Below are 17,996 nucleotides of genomic sequence, written 5' to 3'. Positions count from 1 at the left end.
CAGCAGATCAACCATCCATTTGTGACATCTTCATATGAGAAAAGGCCTCTTCTTTTCATCAATCAAATTTTTCAGAGGCATGCCATTAATATTGCAAGGAGGGAGGGGAGTCCCCTCTGACCCTCCTGGTACCGTGTATAAATGACCGGACCATAGAAAATATTTTTCTTTTATACTCGATGGTAGTTGTATAGGTATCTACTGCAAAAGTAAATGCGGAAGGAGTCGATCAGCATCCTCGTCATCCGTCAATTTGTATTTTGGCGCTCAAAATTTAAAAAAAACCAAACTTTAGACTAATCCGGCAACGTCGCTGAAATCTTATAATGTAAACATAACCATACTTCATTCGTGATCAAGGCGGATAAAGAATGGCATAGAGAAAAAAAAGGAGGTGTTTGCATTTCGGGCATCTTGGAATTTTTCATAGAGTATCTATAGCTTTGATGACGTCATTGGGTACAGCGACGTTTTTATCCTGTCGATTTTCTTGGAAATGGTGTAATTTAAGGGAAAAAGGTCTTTCTATAAAAAGTGCTTGAAATTATATAAAGAGTTGATTTAAGTAAAAAAATCGGACATTATGGTCCGTTTTTACAGCGTCAACATAACCCTCAACGAGCGTCTTGTTTACATTGATGACGTAGGTGGGTACAAATCCTCAAGATGCAAACACCTCCTTTTTTTTCTCTATGAAAGAATGGTAGTCGCATTTCGATTTTGGCTGCCATCTTGAAGCGTTGTGACGTCAGGAGGGTACGAAATGCATAGAGTACATAGAGTCGTAATGTAATTGGGAGAGCTGGCGCCACTTTTAAGCATTTTCCATGTCCCGAATTCCGAGACTCCTGTGTGACGCCGGGTCACTTTTTCGATACATAATCGATTGTTTGCGATACACGGGTACCCGGCAATCCGATGACAACAACAACAACAACGAAGGAGATAGGAATCACCATGTATTCCACACCGCCATTTTGGATCGAAAATGTATCGAAAAAGTGACCCGAACTCGGCGCACACCGGGCTCGGAACTCGTCGAGCAGAACATGGCGCCAGCTCTCCCATTTACATTACGACTCTATGTACTCTATGACGAAATGCGACCACCATTCTTTATCCGCCTTGATTCGTGATGTGGTGATGTTCGCGCAATTTCCATTCTTTTCTCAAGGTAGATTTACACAGGTATGGAAAAGTTGAAAATTTCCCATGAGCCTCAGTACGTGTCACATCATAGGTGTCACATGACCTCGTGACGTAGGTTAAGGGGCCCGTTTTTCAATTAAATTACAATCAAATTAACATTCAAACGTTTGTGCGTTTAAACGCTAAAATTAATATCGTATAACCAAAATTGTGCAAAAAATCCCACAAAATTTTGACAAACGATAAACCGAACATAATAAATCAAAATATCAAAACATACAAAATGGCTGACGTTAAGGGGCCGCTGGAGAGCCAATCAGAGCAGGGCTGCCAGAACGTGTACTTTCGGTACACACGTGTACTATCGATTTTCGTTTTGGATTATTTTGTACTTTTCAGAATTCGGATTAATTGTGTACTTTCGCCGAATTTTGTGTACTCTGTGTACAATTTTTTTCAAAATTAGGAAATAATCTCGAGTTTTCAATTTTTTTCTCTCAAAGTTATAGATTTTTGTTCCTTGCCGTTTAGTTGGCTGCAAGCTTTCACTCAGGGCTGCCAGAACGTGTACTTTCGGTACACACGTGTACTATCGATTTTCGTTTTGGATTATTTTGTACTTTTCAGAATTCGGATTAATTGTGTACTTTCGCCGAATTTTGTGTACTCTGTGTACAATTTTTTTCAAAATTAGGAAATAATCTCGAGTTTTCAAAGAATTTTTAAAATTTCCCGCCGAATTAGTGGCGCAAATAATTTATTAGGCTAAAATTCCCGCAGAAATCCCTCTCTGTTATTCAATGGTTGATTCTACCTAATTCTACTCAATCGTGGGATCAAATTGTAGACTTCCAAGTACTTTTGGCGTGCTTTTGTGTATATTTGAAAAAATGTGTACTATTTGTGTACTTTCTTTCTCGCATGCCTGTGTAAATCTACCTTGTTCTTTTCTCGTGAATGTTATCACCATTTATTTGTATTTGCTCGGACTTTCAACTATCCATTATCTATGATTATTCGTTTCTTTAAAATCCTACCGTCATGACATTAAGGACTAACAGATCAGCTCATGATTTATGAGTTTTCGCATTTTTCCATTATCCCAGTGCAGTCCTACTCATGAATCCGATCAGTTTTGTGCCAAAGATATAGCTTCAAGTTACCAATTACGTCTCCTAGTTTTTATCATCCTAAATTTTTAGGGGCTTGTGTCAGAGCCTCTCCTTTGCCAACAATGTTTTTTCTAATGGCGATTCTCAACATCCAATCTTTCTTCTGTAGACTTATCGTTGCGGTTCTCAATTACTTTTGAAGTGAGCATGAAGCAATGCTCCTCCGCCAGCTCTGCTGCTTGTCCCTGTAATATCTCTTGATTTTCCAAAATTGTCCCTGAACAGTTGGCTGTGACGTCACTATGTCTGTTTTTAAGGGCGAGCTCCATGAACCGGAATTGAAGTACATCTGTGTGGATTATTTTTGTAAACCAAAGAGCCGTGACGCTTCTACATTTTTTTTATCGCACTGTCATGCAGGTAATATTATGCTCATTTTCCATAGTACTTTTCACTCTCCGACCATCTGAGTGAAATACACATGTTTCAAAGAAATACTTCTTAAAGTAATGTGTCATGAAAAGTACCTCTGCCAACTTCCTATAAGTTAACTTGCCCATGCCTCTAGTTGTGGTTGAATTGGCTCTTTGGCGAACCGTACAAGTAAATGCATTATGTTTTGCCATGCATCATTTGAGATTTTATGTGCACAGTCGCATACGAGAGTCATCCAAAAAGTGAGGTTCCCTACCTTGTATTTTTTAAACGACAAGAGATAAATGAAGTCAGTAGGAAAGGTCTTGTTAGGCATACTCTAAGCTCTAAAACAAGCTCAAGTTCTTGAAAATTGGTCAAGGAGTTTGTGAAGAAACTCAACTTTACTGTGACAACCTCCTGTTGCCGCGTGCCCACCTCCGGAGTATAAAGATGCGCAGAGAGTCAGTTGTTTCAGACTCGAGTTATCGCCGCTAAGCATCATATCAAAAAAGAATTTCAAAGTTTTTATTGAGTAGACCTTACCTTACTTTTTGACATAGTCTCCACCTCTGATTTGAAATTTCTGGTATCAATGTTGAAACTTCTTGATGCCTTCCGCGTAGAGGCTCTTGTCTTGGCACCGAAACCAGTCATTAACAGTGCTCTGCCGTTTCGAATCATTCGGAAACCGCTCTCCACCGAGAAAGTTTTTCAGCTCAGTGAACAGACGAAAGTCACATGAGGCGTAATCAAGAGAGTATGGAGGATGGAGAGAAATTTTTTTATGCAAAGCAGCTGATTGGGAAGTGCAGAGTGGTGTCAATGACTAGTTTCGGTGCCAAGACAAGAGCCTGCATGCCATCAAGAAGCTGCATTACTGATACCAGAAATGTCAAATCAGAGGTGGAGACTACGTCAAAAAGTAAGGCAAGGTCTACTCAATAAAAACTTTGAAATTCCTTTTTGATATGATGCTTAGTGGCGATAACAACAGTCTGTTTGAGTTTGAAACAATCTACTATCCTTGTACTCCAGAGGTGGGCACGTGGCGACAGGAGGTTGTCACAGTAAAATTGAGTTTCTCCACAAACTCCTCAACCAATTTTCAAAAACTTGAGCTTGTTTTAAAGCTTAGAGTATGCCTAATAAAACCTTTTCTACCAATTTGATTTATCTCAAAGAAGATACAAGGTAGGGAACCTCACTTTTTGGATGACTCTTGTATATTAGGTAGAGAATCCTCGCAAATTTTGACATCTTTTGCACTAGAGTCTTAAGAGTCATTTGCAATGAAATAAGTTTAAAATTTGAAGACATAACAAATATGATTTGACGGTGATGAAAGTATGGAATTTGATATAAAAATTACCTGATGTATCACATCACATGTTGCTTTTATCATTAAATCCTGCTTTTGTCTCTTTGATTTCCAATGATTTTCAAGATTCATGACTGAGGCTATCTTAATTTTTTTGGTCTAAGAAAACGTAGCAAATGCAATAGCCAACAAGGTACCTTTACTATAATAGAGGAGTCTTCCTCCGAAAAAATTTATCAACTGTCTGAATGTTTACTGAGACTCAGACTCAGTATTTTACTGCATTTTCCGAAGAAAGTAACGTTTCTTTTAAAATGCTTTCATTAAACACATGCTTGAATGAAACCATCAGTAAAGCCATATCACTGTCCTTCCACGACAAAATACAAAATAAATAATAATATTTATAATATGATAACATGATTTTGCACTGAAGCTCACAACTTCTTCAAATTTCAATGTTTTCTTATTCCAGATCACATGAAAGGACTTTATTCCTCAAGATACTGGAGTGACCAGTATATCAATGATTTGTTCAAAAAGTCGCCAGAAGCAACTTTGTACTGTTCTCCAATCACAGCTCTTTTTGTGCGAAACAATCCAAAAATTAGAATTCCTGAGGATCGAGTTCAGGCACTGGAAATCGGGAAACATGAGTCAATTTGCGTTTGGCCCAACCAAGAGGATGCAGGTAGTGTTGAGCCTTATCATGTGGATGTAACTTTGCTTCCCGCTGGTCACTGTCCAGGTTCTGTCATGTATGTATCAATTGAGCGCGTTACTCAAATTTTTTTTTTTTCAAATTGAAAGGAGGGAGGTAGTTCTAAGCTCGAAGTCCTAATAATAGCTCATTTAAAAATTAATTAGAAAAATAATAAAATGGACCACTAGACAAGGTACGAATTTCAGCATTCTGATACATACTTCTTAACCAAAATTTCACGTAGAACACGATGCGCACAACGAATTTGACCAAAATCAATTCCTTACGAGGATATTTAATCACTTTTGATGCGTGAATTCAAACCACCCGCTCATGAAAATTCAATGCTCTACATGATTCACATCGCGCGCTAAACGTTTATCATGACGGTCTCTGCGATATAAAAATCTGGCAACCTCGATCTTGACGCTTTGGCTCAGCTATAGCAAATTGCTTATAGTTTGAACAACACATGGTGGGAAATGAACAGTGCTCGATTGAGAAGATTGCTGAAACCGTTGTAGTGCGTGATTTGACTCTCGTAGAGCTTTGAGTTTCTTGTGAGCAGGCAGTTCAAAGTCCTCGTAACTAATGTGAAATAAAAACGTTAATAGCTTTGTTAGGAGTCGGTTTCAGTCATTTTCGTCGCGCGAATCGTGTTTTGCGTGAAATTCTGGTTAAGAAACATGTATCAGAATTCTTTAATTCGTACTTTGTCTAGTGGTCCATTGCAGAAACTCTACAAGATGAAATACGCAGATCAGTGAGACTAACATCTGACACTAAATGCATGAAACATTGAATTATGTACTAAAGTGAATAATCTCAGAAAAATTTCAATGGTCATATGTGTGCCCTTTGTGATGTAGACAGCTCAGTTTGAATAGGACTAGGTACATTTTGCAACAAGGAACTACTCTCTCTGGTCCATTTTCGAAATAACATATGTGCCATCAGAATCACTATGCAGGTAGTTTCTTTTATGGATGATTCATATAAAATCATGAGGCAACATTCATTTCAATTTGTTTCAGGTTCTTATTTGAGCTCCCCCATCTAAGAGTCCTTTTCACTGGCGATTTTCGTGCAGATGCAAAGCAAATATCAGCACTGAAAGCTCTGCATTTCTCAGATAATCTACGCAAAGATCTAGATGTTGTATACTTGGATAACACCTTTTACTCACCTATTTACGAAGCTTTCCCTTCACGCAAAGAGTCTTTGGATGCCTTAAAAGAACTTATCAAAGATTGGATTGAGTTCAGGAAAGATAGGCTTATTAAACTAACGACCTCAGGTTTGTATATTTTAGTTTAGTAGAGTAGAAGTGTGAAATTTCCAAAGGATTACTTATTTTCACACCTGCATACTGCTTTTAATTTTCAATTCTTCAAGCAAAAGAGACCTTATTTCAGAGTAATTAAACATTTTCAGCATTTTGGTAGTTTAACTCAGCAGTTTGCAAGGTTGCAAGTTTCTTATGATATTCAATTAACAAATGAAGTTCCTTTATTTTCGCTCTGATTTTTTACCGTACCTATGAAGTAATTTTTGAAAAATCCCAAGCTTTAAAGTTGATACGTTTGCCTTCAATAAAATAATATAGGAGTGAAAAATCTTAAACATCAGAATCAAGATGCAAGGTCTCCAATTCTAGCCATCAATATGTTTTAGCAGAAGTAGCTTTTAGACATACTCATTAATCAGAGCTCATGGATGAAAGAGAGGAAAAGTAAAATTAATTCCATGCGCCTGCCGACACTGCCTCCAAATGAGGCCATGTGTTATTGAAAGTCTAATTTACGTCCATGAATAAATCTGACTGGATCTGTGAGAAGAAACTCTATCTTCAGGGAAAACAATTGATATAACTTTTTACAAATATATGGAGGAAGAAAATCTGGAAATTTTTGGCGCATTTGACCCTGAAAGTCAAAAATTTAAGCTGATATGAGTCCTGAAATTCCAAGACAAAATTTTCAGGTCGCAGAAAACGTCATAGAAACTTTTGAAAAAAGTAAGGAGAATTTTCTCATGGAAGACAAGGTTCCCTCTCATAGATCTGGTCACAAATTTTCAAAGGAAAAATACTACCTCATCTCGTACTTACAATAAACTGTTTGTTATTTTCTTTTGTGTTCCAGCAAGATTTGGTTCAGAATTCCTCTTCGAAAGCCTGAGCAAACATTTTGGGAAAATACACGTTGAAAAGGATGAGTATTACAATTTTTATCAACACATTCCTCAACTGAAGGAGACAGTGACTCCTCACGAAAAAGAATCTGGACCTATCCATTCCTGCTTTAGTTACTCTACTGTAAGTAATTTTTTGCTCAGAGCATGGTTTCTGAAGGATATGTTTGATAAGAGGACCCACCAGCTTCTTGCCCTCAATACTGCTTAGAGGCTGATCAAATTACACGTATTGCTTTTCTCCATTGTTTTTTTTTTTTTTACATTTTTTTATATTTGCACAAAATATTAGTACAAAAACTTTAGATATATACAATATCTTTGAAAGCTATACTTAGCTGTTAATAAAATATTAAGTTAGATTAAACACATTTTAATTGTACAGCAAACTACCTCTAGCAAGTGAGAAGGAAAATAAAACAAGATTATTACAAAATAAAAAAAATCTTTTTTCTGTAACTTGGAAAAGCGGACAATTGTTACCAGTCAAAGTCCTAGACACTTCGAGTGTGTCCTAAGAGCACAAGGAGGCACTCAGCCTAAGCAAAGGATTTGCTCTCCATTGTTTATCCTTTTTATCCCATGCCTTCCTCAGGAACACAAGCCTAAATGCCTCCCTGTCCATTCTGTAACATTGATCAATGAATCAAAACAATCTTGTCTTTCACCTATTTCACGACAAAAGTGCATCCTAATAATATTTTTTGCCCAATAAAATTATGTAATGGTTTTGTGGATTAAGCCCCTTTTCACATCTAGATCGTTACTTAGACCATGCTAAGTAGAAAGGAACCAAGCCACATCAGCTATTGTCAAAAATGGAGCAATTAAATTTTTTTACATGAAAATGGTTGTGCAGATTTTTTGTGCAAATACCAGTGAATTTTCTGCTCAGTACGAAGCAAATTCTTAAAAGTTTTCAAACGAATCTGCAGAAACGTTATAAGTAAGAATCGTTGCTTTATCAGACACTGGGTCAGTTGTGCTGGTCACAAAATCGTGTTTTGATGCTTGATTCTCGTAGATTAGCTAAAAATAATAAGATTTGTCCAAACAGCAACTTTCTACGTTCAATATCAACCAAGATATTGCCCTTTGAAAAGTCGGGTTTTTGACGGCATCCACTGTAGTAGTACATACCATGTTATGCACAACTGCAGTGGATGACGTCAAAAACCGGACTTTTCAAAGGGCGATATCTCAGTTAATATTGAATGTAGAAATTTGCTTTTTGGACAGATCTTATTTGTTTTAGCTAATCTACAAGGATAAAGCATCAAAACACGATTCTGTTGCCAGCGCAACTGTATGCGTATGTAACACCATTATGTACATATATTACTATTATATGCTATTTTATTACTGCATTACGGTATTGTAAATGGTTGGAAAAACAATTAAAAACCACCAAAGGTGGTTGCTACATATCTTGGATTCAAACTGGCATAAATGACCAATTTTTGCTTCAAAAAGCTGGTCTTTATCTTCATTTATCTATTTTAATGTTTCCTTTCAAATGAGACCAAAATCAGCTTGATAAGTTGCTAGGTCAATAAATTAGAAGCACCAGTCCGGATATTTTGGGGACACTGTATGTAATTTCTGGCCATAATAGTAGTCAATATTCAAGTTATCAGAAAGAATCTGGCTTCAATTGATAATGTGCCCAAAAAATTACCTCCTCTGTTTTGCTGGCACAACATAAAATTAAACCAATTTAGTCCATGTCCAATTCTTTTCTTTCAGAGCTCATGTTGTGATGTAGTTAAAAGAGGCTCTGCCAACGTAAGGGCAATTAAACCTTGTGCATTGTCCTTTAGAGCTGAACTACTCGCCAAACAGGTTAGTGCTACACGGCTTGTACCTAAAATAAAATAACTTTGACTATGGTAAATTCAGTTGAACCTTGGCTGTCTGGCACTTTGTGACATAGATCTATATACTGGATAATGAAAATGCTGGATGGTTGAAGATCCACATATAACTTCAGAAATAATGAAAACAAAGTGTAGAAACTGACTTTACAATAAAAAAATTTATCAGAATGAGCACCATTAAAGGCAGTATTGCCATCAGAATTCAACAGTCTAACTTTGGAGGTAGACCATTGCAAGAGACTACTGTGGTTTGCCACTGCAAAAAATATAAAATACGGAAAAAGAATCCTATGATTTTAACGAACTTCACTGTAGGTAAAAACTTACTTTAAAATTTCCGAGACCGGCAATATTTTTCCATCTGCATTTTTAATATTTTTTAGAGGCAAATCGTTGTTTTTCCAAAGTTACACTGTTGAATTTTTTCTTCAAGATCATTAAAATTTTCCTTTCCTATGATAATATGATAATATGATAAGGATCTCATTCAACCTCCCTTAATCACTGAGTAAACCATATTGATGGGCAAACAGCAAAGCTATGTATCTCCGTTTGCAACCTCGCAAACTTTCTGTCATGCTTTATTTTTTCATCCCAAAAACTAGTCGACTTAATGTTTCGAAAACTTCCCCATTTTTCCCTCTTTGTCAGCAGTAAATTTTGTACAAATTTCAAGCCAGTTGATGACTTGTTTCTCTCTAGAAGCATGGATCTTGAACTGCTGTAATGGAGATACGTGATTTTGCATTTTGGCCATCGCTATGAGGCCACCTAAGGAAATGACCTGCCTCAGGAATGACGATGAATATGCCCCTTAGTGTTTCATAAGCTCAGGAATGATACAGCTGAGATAAGAAAGCAATATCATCGCATTTATGGCCTAGAAAAAATAACTGAATTATCTCTCTCAAATCCTCCCCCCCCCCTTTAAATTTTATTAAAAGACTGGTATGTTAATCCAGATATTTATTACCCATCTACCATTGAGCAGTGTTACGAAAATGATGTAGTATTTTTATACCCTTGTTACTTCTTTTAAACTGCACACAGGTCATGCTGTTTCTGAAGTGACAGTATTTTCTATATCATATAAGAATTGAGGCACTGGATGCGAAAAGGGCATTTCTCGGTTGCAGTGTTTTAGAGTTTCTTCTAATACTTCATTCATTGTAAGGAAAGTGAATGCATCCATTCACTAAAAATTTGTACTGAATATTCCTTATGATTCTACAATTCCCTGTGGAAAGAATTCTGGAAAAATTATCCATTAAATTCTCCTCCAAGGGATTAATTAGCAACAGAGATTCTGAAACACTGCAATCAAGAAGAGCCCTTTTCGCATCCAGTGCCTCAATTGAAGATGCTTTCAAAAATCAGGAATTCATAATCCAACTCCAACATCAACAGTTTGATGAGTCATTTTTTAGGTCTAAAAAAAATAATTCCCATGTGCAGTTAATGGTTTTATCTGGTCTTAGTTTGCTGTGATTTGCAGAGGATCTTTGTTCTTGTTATTTCTGTTTTGGATTTGCTGACATTTTTTAAGTGTCTGGAAAGCTAAGGAAAATTCTATCTTTTTTTTCAGGGTAACGTAGTTTGCGATAACAGAGGAGTTTTTAAAGTTGTATACTCTTGTCACAGCTCCTATTCAGAAATCAAAGGCATATTGGACTATCTGAATCCTAGAAAAGTTCACTTTATCACATCAACCCAATCTAAGGAATACAAGTATAATGATTCTGAATCGGATATTGAAGAAGAAAATTCTCCAGTGAGTGAAATTTAAAGTAATAATGCATTTAGTTATTTTCTGAATTCTTTGTGTTTAGAATTTCGGGCAGATACCTGATGAAATGCTTGCAATCTAATTAAAAATATTATCAGTTCTGTTTAGTGAGAGGTCAGAGTGAAGTAGGTTTAATATCATAGGAAATTCATTCATCACAAAATCGCCGCACTGAACATTTACAAATTAATTTTTTTTGTACCAATTACTTTTGATAGAAGACAAAAAGAAGTTGGAATGGAGCCTTAACATGCCATTAAACAAGGTCTGAACATGAAAAAAGGTCTTGTGTTTCCTCTTGAAAATCATACATAGCAAACCATTTGCACAACGAGAAGTTCGGAAAGCAATTCCTGAAGGAGATATTATCAAGTAGTTTGAAAACAAAAAAAACCGGCGCTCCGCGCCGGTTTCTGGGGGGGCTTCGCCCCCCAAGCCCCCCCAGGACGCGCGCTTCGCGCGCGTTTTTTTGTTTGAGTGTCCGGCCTCAGTTGTTCTGTCTTTTAAGTGACCCGCGCGTCCACCGCGGGAAGAGTGTATTTTCCGAAGGGAGGGGCGGGGGCGGGGAGTTATCAATCTTTGGAGGTTGGATTTACGTTTACACTTATGGAGGCATTGATTATTCGAATAAGGACTTCATGTCGCCAGATTGCAACAACAATCCTCATGTAATGTCTGATATGAAAAAATGTCAACAAACGCTGTGGCAAGCTTGAATGACGATGGATAAATCTCCATAACCCACTGTGCGACAACATTGCCGTCTTGTCCACCAATCATCAGTCTGTAACCCACTGTGCGACAATATAGCCATCGTGTCCACAAATTATCAGTTCATCAGTTGGTGACCCATTGTACGACAACATTGCCGTCTTATCCACCAATTTTCAGTTCCTGACCCACTGTGCGACAACATTGCCGTCTTGTCCACCACTTTTCAGTTCCTGACCCACTGTGCGACAACATTGCCGTCTTGTCCACCAACTTTCAGTTCGTGACCCACTGTGCGACAACATTGCCGTCTTGTCCACCAATTGTTAGGTCGTGACCCACTGTGCGAATTCCCTCCTCTTTTGCCGCACACTCCCCGCCTAAAACTTTCAAAGCTCGCCATTTTTAAACGGCTCGACCGATTTTGCTCAAATTCAATACCAGCCTAGAACTAAGTAAGATCTTCCTTCTGTAAAAATTTCGGGGGAAAAGCTTTTAATTTGCGCGAGTTATCGCGCCCACAAAATTGAACCTCCCCCCACTTCTCGCCCCCACCATTCGAAATGTAATACTTCGATCTCCGTTTTTTTTTCGCAGAATGGTAGTCCTGTTCCTCTACTTTACACCGCAAAAAGTTTTACTCGGAAATTTTTTAAAATGAGGGAAATATAACCAAGCAAAAATCGGAAAAACCACGATGAGTCGGAAATACATACATAAATAAACATATATATATATATATATATATATATATATATATATATATATATATATATATATATATATATATATATAAATAAAGCGAACTTCATGAGTTGTTTAACCGGACATTTATTTATTTTAAACAAAAAATTTTTAATGCGACGTTTCGGTGCTTATTATTCGCACCATCTTCAGGCAGAGACTGAGGCGACAAAACAAGGAAAAACGAGAAATAAACACCTAGTCCTCCGACCCAACACGGTCAGGGAAGAGAGGAAAAGATAATTACAATCTAACGAACATTACAAACATTGTTGCCTGAGTTACAGCTATTAATAAATGGTCGACAAAACAAAGGGTAACAATTAAAAGGTATCAGTGCCTACCAAATAGTCCTCAAAATGGGAAAATTCCGTCCGTGAATTCAGAGCGTTGTTATTTTTGAGGATGCTTAACCCTTCTAAATTCAAACGGACCTGCTCATTTTTCTCTTGTTTTAGCACCCTGGTGTTATCATAATCAAATTGATGGTTTGTTTCTTTTACGTGCTGCTTAAGTGCCGTTTTTCCATGCTTATTAAACTTGTGTCCGTCAAGGCGCTTATGTACATACTGTGAAGTCTGCCCAATGTAGACCCCTGGGCACCCTTTGCATGGGATTTCATAAACCACGTCGGACATTTTCTCGTTTGGGATTTTGGTTTTTAGAGCTGATTTAAACCCTTTCAAATTACACTTATTTGTTGTTACTAGCGATAATCCAAATGGTTTTATTGCGGCACTTAATTTTTCAGAACATGAGGACAAATATGGTCCAACCACCGTCTCTTCTTTTTCCCTATTTTTGCGAGGGGGAAACCGTTGTAGCAAGAATTTATTACCAAAAACCCAAACGAGAAAATGTCCGACGTGGTTTATGAAATCCCATGCAAAGGGTCCCAGGGGTCTACATTGGGCAGACTTCACAGTATGTACATAAGCGCCTTGACGGACACAAGTTTAATAAGCATGAAAAAACGGCACTTAAGCAGCACGTAAAAGAAACAAACCATCAATTTGATTATGATAACACCAGGGTGCTAAAACAAGAGAAAAATGAGCAGGTACGTTTGAATTTAGAAGGGTTAAGCATCCTCAAAAATAACAACGCTCTGAATTCACGGACGGAATTTTCCCATTTTGAGGACTATTTGGTAGGCACTGATACCTTTTAATTGTTACCCTTTGTTTTGTCGACCATTTATTAATAGCTGTAACTCAGGCAACAATGTTTGTAATGTTCGTTAGATTGTAATTATCTTTTCCTCTCTTCCCTGACCGTGTTGGGTCGGAGGACTAGGTGTTTATTTCTCGTTTTTCCTTGTTTTGTCGCCTCAGTCTCTGCCTGAAGATGGTGCGAATAATAAGCACCGAAACGTCGCATTAAAAATTTTTTGTTTAAAATAAATAAATGTCCGGTTAAACAACTCATGAAGTTCGCTTTATTAAACATAAAATAACCATGAAATTAGAATTTATATATATATATAAACATGAATTCAAACGGCATGCATTTTCGTAATCTACGACCCATGATCGATGCTCATTACATGGTCTTTGGTCCAGGTCTGACATCAGGGGAGAACGCAAAAATACACTAAAAAAAATGGCAGTCAGATGATATGAATGACGTCATTTGGGTTACATTTTGCAATATGGAACCCCTATTTCTGGCCCATTTTAGAAACAATATACATGTCATTGGTTTCCCTATGCAGATATGTGCTTTTATGGGAGAGCCAGAGATAGTGGTTCCTTATTGCAAAATGCAATCCATTTATATTTTTGCGACTCAACCAATGTTAATTGTAAACTTTTATATCTCTTTTCGGGTTGATTTTCAGAGTTCTGGTAGTTTTATCTGTTTTTCTCTTTCAATTTTGAAAAGAAAACATTTTGCTTAGTTCTTTAATTCCTACCCTGTGAGGTGGCGAATTTTCAAGCTTGAATCAGTTTTATACGACCCCTTCAAGTCATGAGCACATTGTGTGGACTGTTTTGAAAACTTTGAATTAAGTTTGTCTGTAGAATCCTTCTTCCTGTCTGAGCAAGCCCAGTGAAAAAATCTCAAAGCTCGTGTCTTAAATAAGGGCGCATAATCACGTTCAGTAAGCTATCAAAACAGTTCCGTTTACAAGTATTGACAATGAAAACCACTCAGTGCAACCTCAATGATTAGAGTTTTTAAAGCTGGCAAAAATGAGAGCGGCCTTATCAGAGTGCATCAGCATTTTGAAACAGGCAGTTGCAATGCGTACCGACTAGGATTCATTCAAACGCCCTTATTCTTTTGAAACTTTAAGCAGTTAACCACTCTTTTTTCTTATTATTCCCGACATTTATGTCTTAAGTGAACTGAAGCTTACGATTTTGTGTATTTTTCAGGATCTGGCACCGAAGAAGTTCAAAGGAAACTGTTCTGGGCCAACGAAGCTTCGATTATTTCAGCCTGTTGAGTGTGTAGATAACCTCTCCTCATGTTCTGAAAAAGAGGAGTCATCCAGTCAAGAATTATCTCAAAACTCTCTCTCCTAGCTGTAACTTTTTTTAAGTTAAGTAAAGTTAAGAGTTAAAAGTCACTAGTAAATATATCAGTCATCCATTCAAAATCAGTTTTATGCCATAATGCTCATCTTGATTGATTTCAAACGTTCTACATTTTGCACTGCCATGCTAAGGTGAAACGCCGTATGAAGATTTAGAAGTTGCCAAACTTCCTCCAGAGATTTTCAGATAGTTTAGAGCTGATATCCTAGGACCGAGTACATCTATAATGGACCCGACCCTCTCTCTCGAAAAAATTGAGTTAAGAATGTTTTCGAGTTCCACTAGTCGTTTATATTTTCCTGCCAAAAACTCAAAGTCGAGAAAAAAAATCAGTCTGTGCTAAGGGGGGTTAAAGTTTATTTTGTACATTGAGCCTTATGGGGAAATAAAACTTCTAACCTCTTTTTCTCAGTTTCAACTTCATATGGGTTAGGACCTCCCCGTTAAACTTGGTCCGAATAAAGTGCTCTGATAAAGTCGAGGAAGAATACTCATATATTTTCCTGAGAATTCATACTTTATCGATGGTAATTTGACAACGTCTGAAGGCTTGTATGGCGTTTTTCCTCTATATGTGCAGGAATAATGGACAACACGACTAAGTATGAATGTAAGCAATATGATGCGTGTTTTCTTATCAAAATTTCACGTAGAACAGGATTTGTGCAACGAAAATTATTGAAAGTAACACGCAATCATGATATTAACATTTTCCGATGTATGAATGTGGATTTCCTGTTTCCATAATATAAACCATAAAAACCATAAAACCATAAGAACCATAATATTCTCGAGTCAATTGCACACTAAAGGCTACCGTAACAGCCTCTGCAGTATGGAAGTATGGACAGGGAAGGAACATTATTCCACTATGAAGCCTGACAAAACCCTCGAAGTATAGGATTTGATTCTCGTAAACTCTGGTTTTTCTTGTGAGCAGGAAATTCAAATTAATCGTGTTCAGTGCTAAATACATGAAAACGTTAATATCCTGATTAGGAGTTCATTTTGATAATTTTGGTCTGGAAAGTAGTGCATTTTGTGTGTTATTAATAGGCTATTTAAATGAACAGCATGTATGAACGAGCATTGAAGGCAAGACATTCCATTTTAATAATTAATTTTTGTTGCGCAAATAGCATTCCTCAAGGAAATTTTGAAGATGAAATATTTATCAGAATACATACTTAAATTCGCACCTTATCTAGTGGTCCGTCGTGGGAAGTTGAGCTCTCATAACTCTTTTAAGTTGACTAGAATATTGTAGTTACCTCCCATCTATCAATAAAAGTTAAAGCAAGTACACGATGATCAACCATCATTTTTAAACAAGCTCAGAAACACTTTACCAGTATTTAGGAAGTAGACCTAAGAAATGTGATTGTTGATCTATCTCAAGTATTAAATGATAAATCTATGAATTCCTTCTATCGTATCGCAGAGTGAAAAGGATGACCTTATTTTACATAATATCAGAGGGTAAAACATTTTGAGGAATATTTTAGAGAGACAAAATGAACTATCATCACCGTTCTCTTAAAACATTTTTAACTGAATCTAGTTTCTCATATTATCAATGTCATTTTATCAGTTCGTTTTCATGTCTTATTTTTGATATAAGTACCTCTCCAGTTTCATTTTAAATTGGAACATTTGATTTAAGCACCGTTCAAAGTGTGGTTTTACATGTTTAAACAGAGATGTATGAATGAATACCTAGTCGCTTTTATCTGTTGAATTGTTCTTAATTTACCAAAATTAACGTATGAATTTTGTGTGCATGTTCTTTTTATGTAGCCAATATTTTGCTAGACCAAAGTTTCATAAATTTTTTTAAGCTGCCCACCTAATTTTTAATTTGGTTTTCCGATCCTTTCTAATTTTAGAATTGGGAATTTTTAGATGCACGTATAACAATTTTCTTGCAGATACCTGTAAAAAAAAATGCTCAAGAAAGATAATTGAATTGTCCAAAGTAGTGTAAATTAGTACCTATGAAATGTCTTAATTTGTTTTGATAGGTGAATTAAAGGTAAATTGTTAAACCCTAATGCTTTGTTTTTGTCATGTAGAAATGTGAAATGGACTATACTTTGCATTAAAGAGCTACACACTATCTCTGCATCATCCCTGAGAGTATTTACAGCTTTCAATGGTACGCACATTGTTTGTGAAATGAGCCAGAAATAGTAACTACTTATTGCAATGCATGCTGTCATTGATAGCACGTCTTTACCTTTCTCGGATTGGAAGGAAAAAAAAATTATGAAGGCACCAAAATGTAATGAGAAAAAAACCTCTGCAAAAATCCGAGCACCAGCAGATACAACGGCAAAAAGGCTTGGGTCTCCCTTCTTATCCTGACCAATTACATCTGCGGAACGTTCATATTACATCTTTAACTTTCTCGAATCGAAAAAATTGTATGGATACCAAAATATCACGAGGATTAAACCAGGGAAACTGTTCAGTCATTCTCTAATACCAGTCACTCCTGAAAATAGCTTTCATGGACCCCTGTGAAGCCAAAGTTGCCAATAATTTTTATTTGTCTCTGTTTTCCTGTAGAAATGCATCTGTTGAGGTAGCTTAATTAAAGCAGTGGATAATATGAAAAAGGGAAGGCATTGAAGAGAGTTAAGATGACCGAACAGTGATTTATTCTTGTTATCACATTATGTAAGAAAACCTGACTACGCTACAGCACGCAGTCTCACACGACTAGGTTAGTACTCCGTACTACCAACTTAACAGTTTTACACTGCATTGCCAACTTGCACTTCAACACTTCTCCTCAATTTGGCAATGTGAAAAAATGGAAGAAATTCATTTGAGGAAAAAATTGAAATGACAGATTGCAAAAAATTTAACACATAAAAACACTTCTCCTCAATCTGGCAATGAATAAAATTAAACACGAAAGTTAAAAAGATGTAAATTGAATTTTTGTTTTTTTTTTTTTTTTATTATTATTTAAAAGATTCGCGTTTAAAAATAGAACTTTGCTTATAAGCCAAATATATTTAAGGAAAATTTTATTAGAATTTTACACTTTGAGACCGAAGCCATTTGCACAGAATTTCAACTTTGGATTAGGAATTGGCTTTGTTAACACATCTGCGACCATTTGCTCATCAGGAACGTAATTGAGGATGATTTGTTTGTTTTCAACTTGTTCTCGAATGTAATGGTGACGTACATCTATGTGTTTTGTCCGCCTATGATGAACTGGATTCTCTGCAAGTGCCAGGGTACTTTGATTGTCACAGTTGAGTGTGATTGGTCCAGATATTCCGGTTAATTCTTCAAGAAGATTTTTGAGGTAGATTGCTTCTTTCGAGGCGTCGGAGAGCGACAGATATTCAGCCTCTGTACTGGAAAGAGCGACAGTGCGTTGCTTGTGACATTTCCAGGATACTGCACCATTTGAGAAAATGAAGACA

At 36.7% G+C, this 17,996-nt stretch overlaps 3 protein-coding genes across 4 annotated transcripts in view; 2 read left to right on the top strand and 1 right to left on the bottom strand.

The window, feature by feature from the left end:
- The window catches only part of Klp3A (kinesin-like protein 3A), a gene marked incomplete in the record, with an annotated part of 479,268 nt that overhangs the window by 293,123 nt on the left and 168,149 nt on the right, over window positions 1-17,996 (bottom strand).
- The window catches only part of LOC109032644 (uncharacterized), a 131,932-nt gene that overhangs the window by 57,058 nt on the left and 56,878 nt on the right, over window positions 1-17,996 (top strand). The gene's annotated exons all lie outside the window — the stretch shown is intronic.
- LOC109032646 (protein artemis) lies at window positions 1,474-16,604 on the top strand. 2 transcript variants are annotated; one of them, XM_019044887.2, is made up of 7 exons: window positions 1,474-2,681; window positions 4,472-4,754; window positions 5,734-5,996; window positions 6,844-7,016; window positions 8,639-8,734; window positions 10,355-10,540; window positions 14,392-16,604. In XM_019044887.2, exons 1-7 carry the CDS (start codon window positions 2,564-2,566, stop codon window positions 14,539-14,541), a joined length of 1,269 nt encoding a protein of 422 aa, XP_018900432.2. In that variant the 5' UTR covers window positions 1,474-2,563; the 3' UTR covers window positions 14,542-16,604. The 2 variants fall into 2 exon arrangements, with proteins under 2 accessions (XP_018900432.2, XP_018900433.2); XM_019044888.2 differs by having other exon boundaries at window positions 10,355-10,556; window positions 14,392-14,529.

The sequence above is a fragment of the Bemisia tabaci genome, chromosome 6, assembly GCF_918797505.1.
Source record: "Bemisia tabaci chromosome 6, PGI_BMITA_v3".
NCBI classification, from domain to species: domain Eukaryota; kingdom Metazoa; phylum Arthropoda; class Insecta; order Hemiptera; family Aleyrodidae; genus Bemisia; species Bemisia tabaci.
This window is presented reverse-complemented; position numbering and strand designations above follow the sequence as displayed.